Below are 20,771 nucleotides of genomic sequence, written 5' to 3'. Positions count from 1 at the left end.
AATTCCCAGAACCCACTGCGGTTCCAGCACTTCCGTCCAAGAACGCCGGCTTCGGACAGCTTTGGCCACCAGAATCCTCGCTGGCAGGGACTGCGATTCCCAGAGCCCCTCGCGGTTGGTGGAGGGTCCCAAGCCAGCGGCAGCGGTAGCGACGTGCTGCCTCTCTGCAGAGTTGTGGTGCTGTGTCCCCCAAAGCGGAAGGATACTTGGTTCTCGGTACCAGTTTTTGGATTCAGGCATGCTCTCACCACCATTAGCAGTGACCCTCCAGAGACTTTGTACGCTTCATTCCCAAGGGTGACAGACTTCACTGACAGAGGACAGAGCGTCTTACACTTGATTATAAGCTACAGATATGACGTGGGAAACGTGCTCCTTCTGTCCAGAGGCCCAGAGGTCAGAAGAGGAGCCGCTGTCTTTTTAAGGGTGTTGACACTTGCGGAAGAGGCAGGGCTGCTGTTATCACCACAGAAGGGGGAGGAGTACGAGTGGATTCAGGTGATCCACCCGCTGCTTCTTGGGATGAAGTCGGGAATGGGACGGGCACGTGAGGGCTCAGGAATGAGGGTCCAGGTCAAGCCACCAAGACAGCCACCGATGCCCCCAGCGGTGGTGACTGTGAGGAGAATCTGGACTGGATAACATGAGAGAAAACAACTTCAACAGTAGGGGCTGCACTTTGTCCTACTAATTTTCCTTTTCTTTGTCTCTCCTCAGAGACACCTAAAATTGGGACAAACGGATCTAAAGGAGGGAGGGACTGTGTCTTCACTAGATGCGTCACCCAGATCCCTCCTCAAGGACTAGCTGCCCAGATTTTTCAGAGTTGGCCGCCGCTGCAAAGAGCCGATTCGCCTGCGAGTACGCCCTTCCTAAGGCAGCTTCAGATGACGGAGCAACTCAAGCCTGTAAAACCTAATCTTGGCCCAAGATGAGACACTGTTATGAAGAGTATTTGTTTCAGAGCTTCCGTACTGGCTTGGCAAAGATTGCAACAACTACACTGCATTCTGACTTCTTCCTACTGATTCTCCAATCACTTCACAGCCATTGATCCTCCATAAACATCCTGCACCCAAAACTTCACCTTAGTATCTGCTTGCAAAGAACCCAATTTACGACTTTCGTAGGGATATATGGGTTGTAAGTAACAAACACAACCTGAACCAGCTGAAGCAAACTTGGGGATTTATTCGAAGTATCTTATAGAAGAATCCGATGATGAAGGCATGAAAAGGGCAGAGATGAATATGCACGTCAAGAACCAGATTTTGGGACTCACTCAGGGCTGTTCCATGGCTTTGCTTCTATAATGGCTTCATTCTTCTCTCTCATTGCAGACTACGCTTCTCCGTGTGGTAGAAAACATGGGTACAGATAAGCACTCACATTTATATAGTAAATCTTCATTGCTCAAGTTATACAGACAAGATAGTCCCAGCTTTCCAGAAGCTTTCTCATGGAAAAGATACAACATGCAATGATTATATTATCCAGTGACAAATACAGGTACAGGTTCATATAGATTAGATAGGCATTAACAAAAAACAGGAGCATTTCAGTGGCAGATTTGCAAAAAGCATCTGAATGTAGAAATTTCAAGGAACTGCAAGTACAAGGAGGCCAAAAAGTAGTGTGTAGGAGAAAAAGTATTCAGAAATGGAGATGCATGTATTTGTATGAAAGTCCTCACATACCATAAACATATTACACTTTCTTTCTGAAGTCCACAGTTAGCCACATAATATTTCAACACAGGAGTGTGATTGCATCCTAAAATAACAACTATATATGAGTGTGAAAATAGACTAAAAAAGGATGAAGGCATGGTTGCAAAAAGTATGCACAGAGTTGCAAAGGGCCATGGTTGAGTTACTTAGCAATTAGTCAAGTAGATACTAGTAATGAACATCTGAAAGGTTACTACCATATTTGTAGTCTAAGAAACCCACTGAAATTGAAAAACTTGGGTATATATTTCTGAAATATATGACAAAATAAACGACTGTGGTCTCAAGTATGGAAATCAAATGACTATTGATCTACATTCTTTTTAATACCTCATATTAAATCTGGTGTTGTTTAGATTCATCTCAGGATTCTACAAGTGATGTTCTTGAAACTAAAATATCAGGAACACATGGATCCATGAGATAATTTTGTCAGCAAATAAAACATCCCACAATAAAAAGCTAAACAGAAGGCATTCCTGAAACACACCTCAAAATTCATACTGGACTTCCAAAAGGCCTGTTATTTACTAAAATAAATACAATGGAAATGGTCCTTAGTAAAACTCTCCAGGTCAGCGGAAGAACCTGGGTGGTAAGAGAAAAGACGATGCTTCCTATTTTGTCCACTTATGTATTCTATCTTGACATAAGTTCATTGTGCTTCACAAAACTGGAAGTAAATCAACTCTAAGTTTAAAACTGCCTTTCTTCTTGAGTGGGCTTTGTGGTAGGAATCAATGAGGGGAAAAGTAGAGACTTTTTTTTGTAATTTACCAAGGTAATTTAAAAAAGGGAAAATCTCTAATTTCAGGATCAGAGCCCTCTTGGGAAATTTCAGAACCATAGCTCTCCATGAATTCTGCATCAGATATTTTGCCAGCATCAGCCCTCGCTATGAGTAACACCTGTCTGTTACCAAAATAACACTGTCCCTAGGTATTCATCCAATAGACCAGTGCTGAAGTTCCATTATCTAGTGAAGGAAGTACTGATTAATAAAATCTAGAATTAGAATAAACAAAACTTGGAAATTTTTAGTTACAGACTCCTGAGCTCAATCTAAGACCTCATAAATGAATCTCTGGGACAAGGGAAGAATCATAATAAATGGAGGAGTGGGGACCCGTTGGGAAAACCACAAAGTAAAACATCACCCTGCAACCCTTTGTTCATTTTCAATGGTCTGTTTCCCCCCTTCAGGTACTAGGGAGAAAAGTAAGAAGTCCACAAATTTGAGTATGAATTAAATTTTAGAACACTTTAAAAATCACCATATGTAAAGGAATGATCATCTGGCTATTGAAAATTCTGATGCAATGGTTTAAAAAATTACTCTCATTTAAAGTCCCAATTTTTCAATAGTGATGAAAATTGAAAGTTAAAAAATACTCATAACATCAAAGGTGCAATACACCATGCTGACAGAACAACTTGTGTGTGAGAAAAGTCTTGATTTTTCCAAGACTGGAAACAAGGACAATGTAGACTTTTCTGAATTTCACCCCCACACATTAAAAAATTACTGCTGACTTCATCAAGCAACATTATAGAAAGATCACTAAAAAATTCCAGTTGAGCTAAGGAATGGTTCATGCATTTTCAAAGAGTACCATACTTATATAATGGTAAATTTAAAATAGAAAGTTTCCAATGTGGATGATGCAATAAAGAAAGGCGAAACAAGTTTTTCAAGTGATGGTGAAAACCTCGTTTCCTAAGATTTGTTCAGTAATAACAGAAATTTCCTGGAAGGTAAAATAGGCTTCCTCGAATACATCAAAAAATATAATTCTCATCACATAGTTCTTTATACTTTACATTTTCTGAAGAGTATCTCTTAAGTAATTTTTTCACTAATAAAGATATTTTATATAATACCAAAACCGGCAGCACACAGAATCCATGACATTTCATCATAATAAATAAAAATGCAAGTTGTACTTGGGTTACAAAAGAACTTTACATATATTTACACATGGAGACATCTAGTAAATGAGAAAAAGATTTTGCACAGCTCCAGTCATTTTGTTTGAATGCTGAGTAATGTAGTCACACACTTCCTTCCTTTTGCTCACTCAGTCATGAGTACTACTACAATTCTGTGGTTCCTGCCTTTTAATACTTATTGACCAGGTTTTACATAAACTGTCTCAGACTCTAAGGATGCATAAGGCTTTATATAAAATGTTGGCTTCTATTACTGAAGACAAAATTAAGTATTTTGTCAATAAAATTAAGTAACAACAATACACCCTTTATGTCAGATCATAGGGAAATGAGATGTGGTGTTTCCACTGAAGCTCCTATTTAACAGTAAGACATGCTACGTTACTTACCATTTTTATATTATCAGTATGATAGGAAACAAGTTGTATGTGATGTGTTTCAACAGACATCAGAGGCACTACACACGTCCACCTGATGCTCCCAACTACATTACCATGTGCTTTTTCACAATACAACACACATTATGTGACAAAAGAAAGTAAGCCACAAACACCACTAAGAAATTCCTTATTTAGATTTTTCAATGATTCAGTTTATTCACATATATTTAAAATTCCATACTTCAGAGTGAAGATCTGTCAACCATTTAGAATGGGATAGAATTGTGTACAAAAATTACATGGCTTCCCTTTATAGCATTATTTCTAGGGCACATATTTCCAATGTCTTTAAATTGTTAGGTTTACCCACAACGTGAATTGTCCAAAATACCATTGGATTACTTGCTAAACACTGTCCCATATTTAGTGTCTTGATAAAATTTCATTCCTGGGAACATTTTTTTATGTACAACGAGCTGTCATTTCTTGATAAAAATATTACCTCAAGTGCCACATCCAAGGGGGTTCCTTCACCCACTGGACTAGGATTTACCCCTAGTAGGAGTATTTCTAACAGCCAATGAGATCTGCACTCTGGAAGACTTTCTAATATTCTTGGTATTCCTCTTTGCTGTGAATTTTCTACTGCATAAGGTGTAACTATAGTTTGAAAGCTTTTGGACATACACTGCATTTCATAGGCTCATTCCACTCTATGAATTCTGATATATAAACATGTCAATCTGATGAAAGCTTTCCCTACATAACCTCATTTAGAGTTCCTACCCAAAACAACACTGACATATAATGTGATCTATTATCTGACTTACCAACTGCACTTTTTGAAGTACAATGAGTTCAGGTCTCTTTCAAAGACTAATATTAAGTCAATGTCTATCATTTCTTTACTGTATGAGTTCTCTGATGATTAATAAGCTGTGACTTTTGGGAGAAGGCTTTCCCACATTCGTTACATTGATAAGGTTTCTCTCCGGTATGAATTCTCTGGTGATTAACAAGCTGTGACTTCTGGGAGAACGCCTTCATACACTCACTGCATCCATAGGGCCTCTCTCCTGTATGTGTCCTCTGGTGTGGTATCAGGTGTGATTTCCGGGAGAAGGCTTTGCCACATTCACTGCACTGAAAGGGTTTCTCTCCTGTATGTATTCTCTGATGATTGATGAGACTTGATTTCTCCCTGAAGGCTTTTCTACATTCACCACATTCATAAGGTTTTTCTCCTGTATGAGTTCGGTGATGTCTAATTAGCTCCGATTTCTCAAAGAAAGCTTTCCTACAAAGACTGCATTCATAAGGTTTCTCTCCTGTGTGGATTCTCTGGTGAGTATTGAGCTGGGATTTCTGGGAAAAGGCTTTTTCACAGTCCCTGCATTCATAGGGTTTTTCTCCCGTGTGAGTTCTCTGGTGAGTTGCAAGACTTGACTTCTCTCCAAAGGCTTTCCCACATTCGGTGCATTCATAGGGTTTCTCTCCTGTGTGTGTCCGCTGATGCGATATGAGATGTGACTTCTGACAAAAGGCTTTCCCACATTCAGTGCACACATAGGGCTTTTCTCCTGTGTGAATTCTCTGATGATTAGTGAGGCTTAATTTCTCACTGAAAGCTTTCCCACACTCACTGCAGCCATAGGGTTTCTCTCCTGTGTGCGTTCTCTGATGTCTAACAAGCTGAGATTTCCTGCTGAAGGCCCGCCCACACTTACTACATACAAAGGGTTTCTCACCTGTGTGTGTCATCTGATGTGATATCAGATGTGACTTCTGGGAGAAGGCTTTCCCACATTGAATGCATCCATGAGGTTTCTCTCCTGTGTGGGTTCTCTGATGATTGATGAGACTTGACCTCTCTCTAAAGGCTTTCTGGCATTCGCCACATTCATAGGGCTTCTCTCCAGTGTGAATTGTCTGGTGTCTAATGAGCTCTGATTTCTCAAAGAAGGCTTTTCTACAATCACTACATCCGTAAGGTTTGGTTCCTGTGTGAGTCCTGTGATGTGTAACAAGCTGTGATTTCCTGCTAAAAGCCTTCCTGCATTCTCTGCACTCAAAGGGTTTCTCTCCTGTATGGATTCTCTGATGATTGATGAGATTTGACTTTTCACTAAAGGCTCTCCCACATTCGCTGCACACGTAGGGTTTTTCCCCTGTGTGTGTCCTCCAGTGCGATATAAGATGTGACTTCCGGGAGAAGGCTTTCCCACACTCACCACATTCATATGGCTTCTCTCCAGTGTGTGTCCTCTGATGGGATGTGAGCTGTGACTTCTGGGAGAAGGCTTTCCCACACTGGCTACAATTATAAGGTTTCTCTCCTGTATGAGTTCTGTGGTGTGTGACAAACTGTGACTTCTGGGGAAAGGTTTTGCCACATTTACCACAGCCGTAGGCTAACTCTCTTACATGTCTGCTCTGGTGTTTAATGAGACTTGATCTCTTACTGAAGCGTTTCCTACATTCACTGCATTCATAAAGCTTCTCCCCTAAACGATTTCTGTGGTATATAATAATCTGTGACTTCTTATAGATAATTTTGTCATATTTATCACACTCATAGTATTTTAACCAAGTATCATTTTCTTCAGTCTTGCTATGGAGAAATAATTTATCAAATACATTTAAGTCACCTGGTTCTGTTTTTCTATAATCAACTTTTGGAAGAAGTAAGTCTAAATTGTGTTTTAAAATTAATCCATCTACATCACCTTCATCATTTGACTTCCTTAAAGGAACAAGGTTTATGCTCATGTTGAAATTTTTTCCAAATGTATCACATTCATAATCTTGCTTCACATTTTTAAGCTTCTCTTGGTTATCCTGGTGCCACACCATATGACTATTTACTTGCAAGACTTGTTCTATAAAGAAAAAAAAACACGAATCTGTGAATTCTCATATGGGTGCACTGAATAAAAAGCTACAAATATTATTTAAAGGGGTAGATGCTTTTTAAGGTTAGTTTTCCAGTCTGACATAAGCTCCAATAACAATACCTACACTCGAGGTACTAAAAACAAAAATAAGAGAAATGTTGTAAACAGGAAAGCGTAGACTAAGTTATCTTTCGTTGTTGTTAAAGTTTATAAAGTGGGATGACTGTGGAAATACACGAGAAGCAATGAGAACTAAAGAGAAAAGGTTTGAAGAAGCACTGATCCAATGTTCTGAGGAATTAATTTACTTAACACCTACTGAGTGCACACTCTGTGTTCCAGGCAGTATGTGATGTACAAGAGACACAGAGAACAAGACTTTGCCATCACGAAACTTACATTCAATTAGAAAACCTAATAGGTTATATATATTTTAACCCACACCTTAAAATATATTTATTGATTTTAGAGAAAGACGAAGAGGAGAGAGAAAGAAACACTGATGTAAGAGAAAAACATTTAAATGCAAAATTGAAATAGTAGATGCGAATGTTTCATCTTCTTAAATAAGTTCTAAGCTACTGGGAGGTATTTTCTATGTTTCTTACTTTTTATCACTTTAGTAGTCATTATTAAAGCACTGGGTCTCAAATAATGTGGTACACAGAAGTCACTAGCGGGTTCTCAAATTACAAATTCCAGTCCCAGAACACCCAACTTAAAAACTGTATGTGGCCCCTGACTGGTGCCTCAGTGGCTTAGGCATTGTCCTGCAGGCCAAAAGGGGCCCATTCCGCTCCCTGTTAGGGTACATGCCTGCACTGCAGGCCAGGTCACCAGCTGAGGGTGTGCAAGAGGCAACTGATCAATATTTCTCTTGCACATCGCTGTTTCTCTCCCTCTGTCCCTCCTTTCCCCTCTCTCTAAAAATAAATGTTATTTCATTTTTAAAATTTTCGTTTATTTAAGTAACAATAAAAACCGTTTATTAAAGAAATAAAAAATTAAAATAATTAAAATAAATTATAATTTTTTTCATTTATTTATTTCTAGAGAGAGGAGAAGGGAGGGAGAAAGAGAAGGAGAGAAACATCAATATGTAGTTGCCTCTCGCATGCCCAGCCCACAACCCAGGCAGGTGCCCTGACTGGGAATCGAATCAGCGACCCTTTCAGTTCACAAACCAGCACTCAGTCCCACTGAGCCACATCAGGCAAGGCTAAAAATAAATTTTAACAATCTTAACACATACACACACACATGCATGCACGCACATGCACACAACCCTACTGAACCAGCCTCTGGTAACTGATCCATTATGCTCATCATTGGGAAAAAATATCCTCAGGTAATCTGATGCACACCTGGTTAAAAACATCTATATTAAAACAATGGGCTTATGAAGACATATTTATTGAATGAGTATAATGTGTTCCATAATGAAAGATATTAAGTTATATGCTTTTGTGTCTAAGTGTGCAAACAAACTTCAGGAACCAACCAACTAAAAACTATTATACACAATGTGATCAAGTCTAGCAAAGGAAATCAGAAAACAATGAGAAAAATGGAGGCTGGAGCTCCATTTTTGGAGGCTGGAGTCAAGAAACATTTCCTGAACATGAAAGCACTGAAAACGGAGTCTGTGCAGAAAAGATCAAGAGGTCTTAAATATAGAAAGCATAACACAAAAGTTCAGATGCAGAAAAGAATACATATCACAACTGAAAACTCTGAGAAATGTTTAAACGGAGTTGACTGTGAATGTGAAAGGGGGAAACAGACAAACAACACGGAGGTCACTGAACAGATTACATGCTGTAGCAGGTGCTCTTGCCGCCTCATCTACACCCAGGGGACACCTGCGGCTCGGGTGGATGGTGGGGCTTACCCCAGGCACTCGCATCTCTCCACTGGAGAACTTTTCTGGGCTGCAAGGGCATGCCTGGTTCCCAGGCAGGGATGCTGGACACTACGAAGTCAATGTTCCAGAGCAATGCTCAATCAGAGATGGCAGCGGGAGGGTTCCCCAGAGGGCCCCCAGCAGCACCAAGTGCCCATGGCTCACCCGTCACTTTCTCCCACTGCACCGTATGAATCACATCCCCAGTCAAGTCTTGCCCTCCAACAGTTATCTCACAGTCTGCTTTGGAGGGAACCTGAAATTGGTTGATGTCAAATAGCAGATAATGAGCAGGAAGGTTTAACTGATCTGAGTAGTACTGTATACTCTAAGAACTGAAATGGTGGCATCACTGAACTTACGAAAGATTAAAATCTGACTCACTCTAGCAATTTGGGAACTTCAGGAATGAGACAGGATGGGTCTAGTTTTAAGTAGGAGTTGAGGAGGGAATGTTTTAAAAATATATGTCTGAAGGGGAAAAAAAACATAAGTAATAGAAAGAATGGTAGAGAGAGATCACTCAATGTACTCCACGGCATCTAGCCTATAGAACAAGCACAGCAGAACCTGATTCAAAAGGGAGGACAAGAACACCACGTTTAGGAGGAATGCTGACCCCATTTCCTATCATAAGATGGAACAGAGTGGGCTTTCACAGCATATTGCTCAGGGCATCTAACACATCCAAAACGAGGAAAAAGATAAAAATGTTGAAATGTGCAAGCAAAGGTGTCTTTGACCAGAGGGCAAGGCAAGGCAGGAGAGTAAACATTTCAGAGGCAGAAAACCAAACAAGAGGACAAAGCCCAAGATGTGACAGATGTGGAGGATCATCGCAGCCCAGACACATTGGACACATTTCACTTTAAGCTTCAAGCAAAGAAGCCACAGTAAATGTGAGTTCCTGAGTAGCACATGTCGAAGGCTGAGAGAAGTGAAAAGGAGCGCCCCACAGCACATGGGAAGGATGCCAACCCACTGAACAGCTAGAACTGCACTGCTACCTTCTCTCACCTACCTGGTCCTCACACACTCACCTGGAGACTCTGAACTTGGAACCTCTCCATCTCCTATCCAAGGCTCTTCTCCTTGTTCCAACTTGAAGATGACATCAGGTTTCATAAATTCATACCCTGTTCAAGGGAAATCACAAAGCCCTTGGCCCTGAATGCTTGGACTTTAGGGCCTGAGCAATGGGCATGGTTTGGGTCAGAACTGACCCAGTTAAGCTCATCATCTGTGAATCAACAGATGGTTACTAATTCTCAGAGTGAATAATTCTCAGAGAAATAGTAATGGTCTCCCTGGTAGCTGACAAAGTCTAAGAAACTGACTTATAGTTCACGTTCAAAGCCATTAAACAATTCCCAAGCTCTAGAGCCATCGTGCCTGGGTTCAAATCCCGACTCTTCCATTTACTCCATCAGTCCTCAGAAAAGGTACATAACCTTACTTAGCTTCAATTTCCTCATCAGAAAGCAGAGGGAAGCTTTCTTTACCTTTGTAAAGTCGTACCTTTTACAAAGGGTTGCCCTAACAACTAACAGAGTCAGGACGGGAACAGCACGGGGAGCACAGGAAGGTGTCCGTCTGCACAGGGTGTTTCCACCACCGGGACTACCACTGGGTTTCAGAGGCTGCACAACAACACTATGACTTCATTACGGGAAGGAGAGATCCAACTACTTCACCTCCCGTCACAGTACAAGAATCTTTGATCTCCTATCTTTAGGCCCAAACTCATTACCAGCTTCAGAGCCCCACAAGCTCTCAGCAACTAAAAAACAAACAAAAACAACAACAAGGTATTGGGCACAGTGAGGTCCTCTGGGAAGCTTTTCTTACCCAGTGCCACCAGGCTGCTGTAGTTCTCCAGCATGACATCCTTGTATAAGTCCTTCTGAGAGGGGTCCAGCAGTTGCCATTCCTTCTGGGTGAAGTCCACAGATAAATCTTCAAATGAGAACGGCTCCTGTGAAAGCACAATCCTGCTGAACCTGAGGCAGTAATCCCTCCGTGATGTAGAAAAGCCAGACCAGAGCTTTAGCACACTGCTCTGACCACAGCAAGTCTGAGACTGCCCTTACTGTTGTATCGCACCATGGGACAAAAGGCTGCTACAGCTTCTTCCGTCCTTTCGTTTACGTACGGCTTTGTGTACATCAGAGAACTTTGTGCACAACAATGAACTCCTTGTATTGTTACATTAAAATCTATGGTTTTGTCCTGTTCTTTGAATGACTCATTTATTTACCAATGAATGATTTTATAACATGCATTGCACATATGGAAATTATTGGTTCCCTGTGTTAGTATCTTCTGACAAAAATAAAAAGGGTTTAGCAGTTAATTCTGTAAACATTTAATACAGAATCATTTTCAATTTTACCAAACTGTTATGGAACATAAAAGCAAAAACACAACCCTAAACTTTTTGATACCAGCATAACCTTGGTAGGACAGGAAAAGCAAAGACCATTCACATGAACACTGATGTGAAAATCCTAAACATGCTACTAAATTATAGTGAGCAACATACAAAGAAAAAATATTCAGACTAGATTAGTTTACCATAAATAAAAAATAAGTCAGCTGTGGCTGGTGTGGCTCAGTGGCCTTTGAACCAAAGGGTCACCAGTTTGATTCCCAGTCAGGGCACATGCCTGGGTTGTGGGCCAGGACCCCAATAGGGGGCACTCGAGAGGCAACCACACACTGACGTTTCTCTCCCTCTTTCTCCCTTCCTCCCCTTCTGTCTAAAAATAAATAAAATACTCAAAAAAAAAAAAAAGTCAAGGATATTCACTACCTGAGCAGAGTAAGAAGAAATATCTAATCACCTCCACAGGTGCACATCGAGTGTATCTGCAAAGGGAAGCATGTGCATGACAGGAACTGCAAACACAGGAAATCTAACGAAGTTAAAAAAAAGTAGGTTTAAAATTTATAAAAAGGACTAGATTTCTGAAGGAAGGAGGAGATGAAAAAGAGAAAATCAACAAACTAAAAATTGAAAAACAATTCACATTTATGTTTTAAAAAGTCTTGGGAAACTCGGAATTTCAGTGGAATTTCTTTTTACTAAAAAAGGTGTAGCTGAGCCCTGCCTGAGCTATCTAAAAATAAATAAAATCTTTAAAAAAAATTTCAACTTCGTCCTGGTTCCAAATGGAATAAAAAAAAAAAAGGTATAACTTTGATACGTTCACACTGGATGGCCACTGTTGTGCAGATGTTGACGTTTTCTTAGTGGACCATCTCAGGAAAAAGAGGTCTGTGCCCCTGACTCAGCAGCCGGCGCTACACAGTTTGGAAGCCCCTGCGGCACACGGGCTGAGAGCCGCAGGTCTGTGCGGCAGCACACAAAGCCCACCTGCAGTGCTCAAGGTGGAAACTTCCAAGGTAAAGGTGAAGGGAAAGCAAGAAAACGGTGGTAAGCCAGGGTCCTGGCTGCCTGTCGGGAGGAAGTTGTGACTGGAGAGGGCACCTATGGGTGTCCTTTGTCAGGAGGGGAAGTTATGAACTATAATCGTATTCAGCTGAAATTTCATTAAGTGGTTCTTTTACCTTTTATGTACTTTCCTGCATGTGATTCTGCTTCACAACAGGAGGTAAATAAGTAATTACGGTCACTAAGTCCTGCTTTGTCATTTTTGCTTTGGGTCACTCACACTGTGTAAAACTAAAACAAATGGCCATAAGATCTGTGTATTTATTATAATGTTCCTCTTCAGGACATTCATCACCCACTGTATCATTTATTCAAAGACTTCATCAAGCATGACCTAGGAATATTTACTTTATATGAAGAATCAATTTGCATAACGTAACTCACATAAATGTTCATATTTATTATGACTGCCAAAATTTTGAGGACCAAGATTGCAGCTCATATTCAGTACCTATCAATATGAATATACTCAGTAATTATGGTTTATAAAAACTGAAGCCTTGAGAATGTCTCAGGACCCATTTAGGGTGTTAATGCTCCAAGTCTGTCCCACTCTGAATCTCCTCCTCTGAGGCTATTTTCTCCTGATTTCTGTCTTTCTTTTTTTTATCCTCACGCAAGCAGATACAGCCTGATGGGGAAGGATATGCACCCTAGGCATGTGCCCCGACCAGGAATCAAACCACAACCTTTATACTACAGGACAATGCTCCAACCAAGCCACAGGGCCAGGGCTTCCAATTCCTCAATTATTTTCTTCTATTTCACTGGGAGGCTCACACACTTCTAACCCCTGGAAAAACAATGAGGAATAAACAACCAGCTCACCTGCAACATGGTCATTTTCTGTTCTCTGCGTAAAATGATTAGCAAGCCTGAGACCTTTGCGTTTCCTCTGCTTGCGCCGTGGAGCTCTGGTGTGGGGTCCTGTCTAGGTCTTTCACACTGAGGATGGATTCCTGGCTCCAGGAACTCCTTTCTTATCTTGCAAGAGCTGGCTCACTGTGGGGAAGCAGGATCTGCGGACTTAGGGACCAACGCAATTCAACTGGTATATTTACACTGCACCTATGATCTTCCTTTGCTAAGAACTGGGAATTCATGACCTGCTAAAGTCTGAGTGTCTTCTGCATAACTGAAACAGGGCTACGGGGTAGGAACAGAACATGGTGCAGAAAAGCAGCAGAAGTCTGTTTCTGCGAACAGATGAAAAAATAACAGTAATACAGTCAGTCTGAGGTCCATTCGGTGTTCACTGTGGTCAGTGAAGTCTAAGTCACTTCAGAAGGTGCTGTGAAGAAACTCCATCTTCAACAGATGGAATTTTGGGAAGCTTATGTGACCTGTATTAAAACAGACTAGATTGCCTCTCGGCCTTTTGGCTAAGATCAAGCGTAGTATGTTCTTAACAATCTAATATCTGATTCGTCCTCTACTTGAGGAAAAATATGTTAAATGGATTTTTGGAGCAGGGAGATGGAATAGGAGCTTGCTCTGTCCACTCTGCACATGGAACTGGTACCACAATACTTTTAGGAACAGTGCACAAAAAAAATACACAATAAACACATACAAACAAGTAGGTGTTTCAATAAAACTTTTCCCTTTACTGGCTATGTGACTTTGGGTAAAAACAAACTTAATTTAAAAACATTAATTTATTATTATTATTATTCTTACAGAGGGGGTAAGGGAGGGAGAGAGGTAAACATCAATCACCTCTAGTTGCACCCTGACCAGGGGTCGAACCTGAAACCCAGGCATGTGCCTTGAGCAAGAATTGAACCAGTGACCTTTCTGTTTGCAGGATGACACCCAACCAAGCCACTCTGGTCAGAGCCAAACTTCATTTTTATGAGCTTTAGTTTCCTACTGTAATTGTCAACCTCTAACCTTCCACAACCAATGTCTACCAGTTCTATCAGCTTCTGAAGGTCGTGTGCTAGCTCTCCCGATATGATTACAGACTGGTGAGTTTTTCCTTGTGAGTCCACTGATGTCTGCATTATGTGCTTGAGGCTATGCTGTTCGATGTGTAGAGTTTATATATTTCTGGGGAATGATTCCTTTACCGTTATGTAATGACACTCCATATTCCAAATTATGCTGCTTTCTTGTCTTCCAAGTCCCCATGTCTTTACTTGCTAAAACGGTGGAGCGTGGACCTCTGGCTGGCTCAGTGGGATCCTGAGGAATACATGAGATACTAAAAGGGAAGTGCCTAGTTCTTTGTAGTAACCATAGCTGACATCTGTGTCTTTTCTACACATAAGGCACAACACTAGCACTTTATAATTTACCCTCACAGATGACTCGGTAAGGCACTTAGCAAAATCTCCATTTTACGGGAAAACTAAGACCTGGAGTGAAACTGTGCCCAGGACTGCACAGCTATTAAGCAGCAGATCTGGAATGTCATATCCTCTTGCTTTGTTGAGGGCATTAAGTACCAAAATCCCAGTGTCACTGGGTGTGTTGATTCACACATCCACCCACATACCTTAGAATTAGCTGATTTCAGTCACCTTACTTCCATAAAAGCACACCTGGAGAAAAGCTGCTCACCGACAGACCACTCTGCGGAGCAGCCCGCAGAGAAGAAAACCAAGCTCCTCCCCTTCCGGCCTCTCTGTGATTCAAACTTTGGTGCCCGCTCAGAAACGCATACGGAGGTTTCTCACAGCTACACCGGAAGTTACTCCTTTACACCTTCAACTATGAAACTATATGCATCCTTGGACAGGAGCTGGCACACATCAGCACTGAACAATTAGCCATAATCATGACTACAAAAGGAAAATATGACAGTGAAATTTTGAAATGTGTATTAACTAAATAAGAAGTAATTATTACCTATGATATAACCATACCACAGACAACCACTCTTAGGAAACAGTGGAAAATATCTGTACATTTTAAACAAAAATAAATAAATACATGGTACATTTAAAAATTGTTTTTGTCACCCTGACTTGTGCGACTCAGTGGATTGAGCATCTGCCTGTGGACCAAAGGGTCGCTGGTTGGATTCCCAGTCAGGGCATATGCCTGAGTGGCGGGCAGGGTCCCCAGTGCAGGGTGCAGGAGAGGCAACAAACACTGATGTTTCTCTCCCTCTCTTGCTCCTTCCCTTCCCATCTCTGTAAAAACAAATAAAATTGTTTTTGTCTTTTTCCCACTATAGAAAGACTATCTTACCAGATTAATAAACATAGTTCTATAGTATCAACAGCTTTCTTATATAAAACAATGAAAATGTAGAAAATAAAATATACTCATAATAGAAAAAATACATAAAATATGTAGCAATATACTTGACAAGAAATATGTAAGATCTACATGAAACAAACTAAAAACACACATGGGGACTATGAAAACAGACTTCATACATGCACAATTTGGTCTTCTGGGGTAGAAAGACTTCATATTATACTACAGATAATTTAGTCAAAAATTATTTATCTCTTTATTAACTCAGATCATAACCTCAAAAAGTTTTCCTTCAACAAGCAAAAAGGCTGAGGAGCAGCGTGGAACCTTATGGAGATACAAATTAATGAGTATAAACAGGTCCATGTGGTGTTAACCAACTTCATAAAATTGTAATAGTCATAAAAGCATTCAACACTGAAAAAAAAGATATACAGATGGATAAAGCATTATAGTTCAAATATGTAAGAATTTAGGATGCAACTAGCATTACAAAGCCAAGAGTAAATGGATTACTTCATGAGCAGAAGTGGTAACATCTGAAAGAAAATAAAGCTAGTTCTGTGTCTCTTCCATTACAACACACTACCTCCAGGTCAATCATGCAAACCACAATACTACCCGAAGAAAAAACAGTTGAATATTTAGGTAACTGGGGGAAAATTTTTCCAAACATAATACAAATATAAAAGCAATCGAGTTTTTTTTTCCAAAAAGTCAATACATTTAAACATTAAAAATGCAAAAACCTGTATATGGTTAAAAAAGTATCAATCATAAAGGACACACATACCCAAGCCAGGAAAACATACCCTAACGAATATGTCATTTCCTTCGAATTATGCTTCCACTTTACCTCATTTCATGTAATAAAAATTCTAGCATTTGTCCCTGGCTGGTGCTGCTCAGTGGATTAAGCGCCGGCCTACAAACCAAAGGGTCGCCAGTTTGATTCCCAGCCAGGGCATATGCCTGGGTTGTGGCAGGGTCCCCAGTGCGGGCTGCATGAGAGGCAACCACACACTGATGTTTCTCTCTTTTTCCTTCCCTTCCCCTCTATAAAATAATAAAATCTTTTTTAAAAAATTCTAGCATTTTAATGAATAAAACTATGTTTATCAGTGAAACCATTTCCTCAAGCACACAGCCCAATCCAGAACGTTATTTTTGAGTTTCCTTTGTAATTTTGTCAGAGACTATTCAACAATTTTTATTTTAATTTAAAAAATGTTTTTGAAAGTTGGCCCTTGCAGGACAAGTCCCATCCCTAAACTTTTGTTTTAAAGGTTTTATTTATTTCTTTTCAGAGAGTGGGGAAGGGAAGAAGAAAGAGGGAGAGAAACACCGATGGCTGCCTCTCACACACCTCCAGCTGGGGACCTGGCCCACAACCCAGGCCTGTGCCCCAACAGAGAATCAAACTGGCTTTCATTTTGCAGGCTGGTGCTCAATCCACTGAGCCACATCAGTCAGGGCTCCCCACCCCAAACCGTGAACTCTTGTATTTGGCGGTCACATATCCCCTCATCAGTGGAGACTTAAGCTCTTCATCGGTGCTTTTTTTTACCTTGGCCATTTCCTGCAGAACACTGCAGCTCTGGGTCACAGCTCTCACATTTATCTTCAGAAGGAAGCTACCTCCCTCTTCATCCTGTAGTGCCACTCAGCATCAAGTTCTGAAAGAATTTCAGAGGGCAGAAAAAGAATAAAAAGTAACATTTATACTTAAGTGTCAATGTCCTATACACCATATTGTCTTTTTTAAAGCATTCAGCATACAGGTTCAGGAACTTGCCCAACATCAATGATGCCCCAGGAAGTGGCAGATCTGGGCCACTAGTCCCACGCTGTCCACCCCAGAGCCAGTGACTGCAGACTCTCAGCAGCACTGCAGGGGGCAAGACCCTGTTTCTATTCCCAGTTCAGGAGTGATACAGTCCCCTGTGCAGAAAAGGTGGCGGCAGACTGAGCATAAAAACAAGAGGAAGAGAAAACTCTTGCTCTTAGAGGCCAATTGAAAAACTCCTCAGGTAAACTTAAACTCCCCAATTGGGAAAAAATATTCCAAGTTACAAAAAGATATTCATGATATATTGCAATGGCTTTAAGCAGCACATGCAGCATATTCTCAATTTTGTTTTTGAAAAATAAATATAAATAAGATGTACTGAAGACACATACACACTTACTAAAAGAAATGGACCAAAACGCTAGCAGCGACTCTCTTGTTAATGAGACAAAGATTTGCATTTGTTTACCAAGACTCTCCAAATTAACTACAGTGAACATATTTTAAATTTTTAACGGAAAAAAGTATAAAAATATACATCTTTCTTAAAAGATTTTATTTACTTAGAAAGAGGAGAAGGGAGGGTGAAAAAGAGGGAGACATTGACGGGTTGCCTCCCACGCCCCAAACCAGGGACCTGGCTGGCGACTCTGGCCTCTGCCCCATGGGGAAATCCAACCCGTGACCCCAGGGAGCCACACCAGTCAGGGCTAAAAAAAATTTTTTTTAACATTAGTCCTTAAACCAAGGAAACAACGGGCAAGCAGAGCAGTTTCAGTCTAGCAGTACATGGCTGAAACAAAGTAAACAACATAATAATTAAAATAAAAAGTATGTTTTAGTGAGAGCAGAAAGCATCGAAGCTAGGGGGGAAAGTTCCTTTCTTCTCACTCCCTCATTTTCATATGAAAATTGTTCAACCCGGAAACCGGGAGTGGAGATAAGGTGCTCAAGTCAGGGATGTCCGGTCTACAACAGCTGCCGTCAAATCTCCCCCCCGTCCAAGGGGCTGGCGGAGCCGGGGGCGGGGGGCAGGATTTTTGTTTATCTATCTATCTATCTATTTATAGGGGAGAACCCCTTTAAAAACCTCCACTGAAAAATGTACAGCGGGATGAGTGCAATTGAGTTGGAGGAGTCATCAGGCCCGGCAACCGTCCCCCCGGCCACCTACACAGGCGCCGCAGACACTCACGCAATCGGCTCCCCGGGTGCGGCCATAGGGTTCCAGCCTGTCCACGGGACCAGGCCGGGGCTCACAGCCGAGCACATCCACGGATGCCACGGGCGGGAGGCACTCCTTTTAAAAACCGACCTGAAAGAGAACGTCCCAAAGAAGTAAGAACCCAGGGGGCCGAGGGAACGAAGCCTCAGGAGAAAGGCTGTGGGCCACCCAGAGGCGGCGCGCTGACTCCTCCCGACCGACTCGCCGCGCGCGGAGCACCGTCAGGATGTCACCGGGTCCCCAACTCCTCCGAAAGACTGGGGCCCGGGCCCAGTCTCCTCCCTCGCCCTCTGGCCAGGTCCGTCGGCGCCCGCCACACCCCACCGCGAGCACCCCGGACTCCCCGCCGGCCTCAGCGCGACGCCTACCGGCTTCGAAGCCTGCAGCCCAGCGACCCCTACAGTCCGGGCCGGAACCCCACACACCCCGGCCGACGGCCCTCCCTAGAAACCCAGGCCGGAATCCGAAACGACGCCGACACCCACCCCCAAGCCGCCGACCTCGGACGCGCAAGATCCGGAACCACGTGATGCAACTGCCGCCCCGCCCCTCGGCCAGCACAGCGCCCCCGGCCCTCCGGCCTCGGTGCGGCTCCGGCGCCTCCGCGATTATTACCAGCTGCAGCAGGGTACGAGGCTCCGTCCGCACTCGCCTCTGCGCGGCTGCGAAGGACAAAGAGACCGGGCTCAACCCGCAAGCGTCGGTGACCACGCGAATGCGCGTGCGCGAGAGCAAGGCACCTTCGGACTACACTTCCCAGAAGACTTAGCGGTTTGGGCGTTCCGGCTTACTGGGAATAACCGCCCGCACCCGAGCGAGTTGCGTGAATAAGCTTTTGGGAGAGATGTAATTAAACGGTTAGGATTTGAAAAGAGCAGGAATACAAACCTAAAAGAAGATTAAAAAAGAAAGACAAGTGGTTACTCCACCAATATATATTTCAATTATCTTTTCAGTTCCTTTATGAACTTTATTAGCATTTTGTCATTTTCGTCATAGATTCTTGGTTTATGTAGGTTTTTAAAAGAGTTGTTCCCGGATCTCATTTTAAATTCAACATTGTATCAGGTGTATTCATAAGTAGTTTATTATGCCTATGACATCCAATGACCTCGTTAAATTCACTTTTTATTTAGAAATTATTTCATACTACTGAAAAGAAAAAAAAAAGTACAGAACTACAGAAGTTCAGAGTACTAAAGAATCCCTAAAAACTATTTTATCTGTACTTGCCAAATGTTAACATTTTACCAAGTCTGCTTTCTTCATAGAGTAACATATTTTTCTTGTAAGGTAGGACCATGAGTTGCAGACATAATTCCTCCAAATTCCTGAACACTTCAGTGCCTAAGTCCAACACAGTCATCCCATAGTCTAATCACAGGAAAATGATCAAACTGAAGAATGAACATAAATGCAGTACTGTTATCTAATACACAGAACTCACTCAAATTCCAAAACATGTCCTGATGTGCCAGAAACAGAGTTGGGTTCGGTATCCAGTGTCGTGAGTCTTGAGTGCCAGTGCACCCGGGCGGTCTTCCAGACTTTGTCTCACGCCCTCAGCACTGGTTCGGGAGGTGCTGAAGGGCCCTCACCGTGTTTGGTAGATATGACTTGTGATTTAGATTCAGGTTAAGCATTTTGGCAGGAACACTACAGAAGTGATGTTGTATCCTCAGAGAATCATATTAAGTTTCATAAATTAGTTTGTACCAATAATGGCAATATTAATTTTCATAGTTTAATTAAGGTGATAAATGCCATTATTTCTTTGTGAAGTTATTTTTCCTATTGTAATTAATAAGTATTTTGTGGGCAGATTTTTTGAGACTAATGAAATATTCTCTCATAAACACTTGCACCCACCTAAATTTAGCATTCATGAATGATTCTTGCTTTTCATTTGGTGTTTATTAAATTATATTCTACAGTAAGGAAGTTTTCCCTTCTTCCCTACTTGTCTATACATTTGTTTATGTCCATATGGATGCATGGATTCTCATCTTATTCTGGGGGTTATAACCTCTTATATTTGGATGCTCAAGATGTTTCAGATTTGGTCTCTGCTTTCAAGCTGGTTGCAGTTTCCTTTTCACAAAACCTCAGTATTAAATTCTGAGGCTTGTTCCATGGCCCAGCATTTGACCTATACTGCAGAACATTCCTTGTGCACTAGAGAATGTCAACTCCCATGCATTTGGGTGGAGTGCTCCATACACGTCTCTCATCGGTT

General features: G+C 41.6%; 1 protein-coding gene, 1 long non-coding RNA gene and 1 other non-coding gene across 9 annotated transcripts; 2 read left to right on the top strand and 1 right to left on the bottom strand.

The window, feature by feature from the left end:
• The first annotated feature begins 69 nt into the window (after positions 1–69).
• LOC123822278 lies at positions 70–2,026 on the top strand. The gene is made up of 2 exons (XR_006786256.1): positions 70–498; positions 718–2,026. It is a non-coding gene; the product is annotated as an uncharacterized LOC123822278 (long non-coding RNA).
• A 2,224-nt stretch (positions 2,027–4,250) lies between these two features.
• On the bottom strand, positions 4,251–19,244 carry ZNF84 (zinc finger protein 84). 7 transcript variants are annotated; one of them, XM_045843762.1, is made up of 8 exons: positions 18,904–19,033; positions 18,506–18,625; positions 17,089–17,197; positions 14,384–14,498; positions 13,140–13,313; positions 10,706–10,832; positions 9,898–9,993; positions 4,251–6,939 (listed from the first exon to the last, which is right to left on the bottom strand). In XM_045843762.1, exons 5-8 carry the CDS (start codon positions 13,152–13,154, stop codon positions 4,958–4,960), a joined length of 2,220 nt encoding a protein of 739 aa, XP_045699718.1. In that variant the 5' UTR covers positions 13,155–13,313; positions 14,384–14,498; positions 17,089–17,197; positions 18,506–18,625; positions 18,904–19,033; the 3' UTR covers positions 4,251–4,957. The 7 variants fall into 7 exon arrangements, with proteins under 7 accessions (XP_045699718.1, XP_045699680.1, XP_045699689.1 ...); XM_045843724.1 differs by lacking the exons at positions 13,140–13,313; positions 18,904–19,033 and adding an exon at positions 19,151–19,244; XM_045843733.1 differs by lacking the exon at positions 13,140–13,313 and having other exon boundaries at positions 19,021–19,142.
• LOC123823755 lies at positions 13,674–13,863 on the top strand. Its single transcript, XR_006786587.1, has one exon. It is a non-coding gene; the product is annotated as a U2 spliceosomal RNA (small nuclear RNA).
• Positions 19,245–20,771: the final 1,527 nt, after the last annotated feature.

The sequence above is a fragment of the Phyllostomus hastatus genome, unplaced genomic scaffold (genome assembly GCF_019186645.2).
Source record: "Phyllostomus hastatus isolate PE091 unplaced genomic scaffold, TTU_PhHast_1.1 phas_contig_1162, whole genome shotgun sequence".
NCBI classification, from domain to species: Eukaryota; Metazoa; Chordata; class Mammalia; order Chiroptera; family Phyllostomidae; genus Phyllostomus; species Phyllostomus hastatus.
Note: the sequence above shows the minus strand (reverse complement) of the source record. Positions and strands in the feature narration are given on the sequence as shown.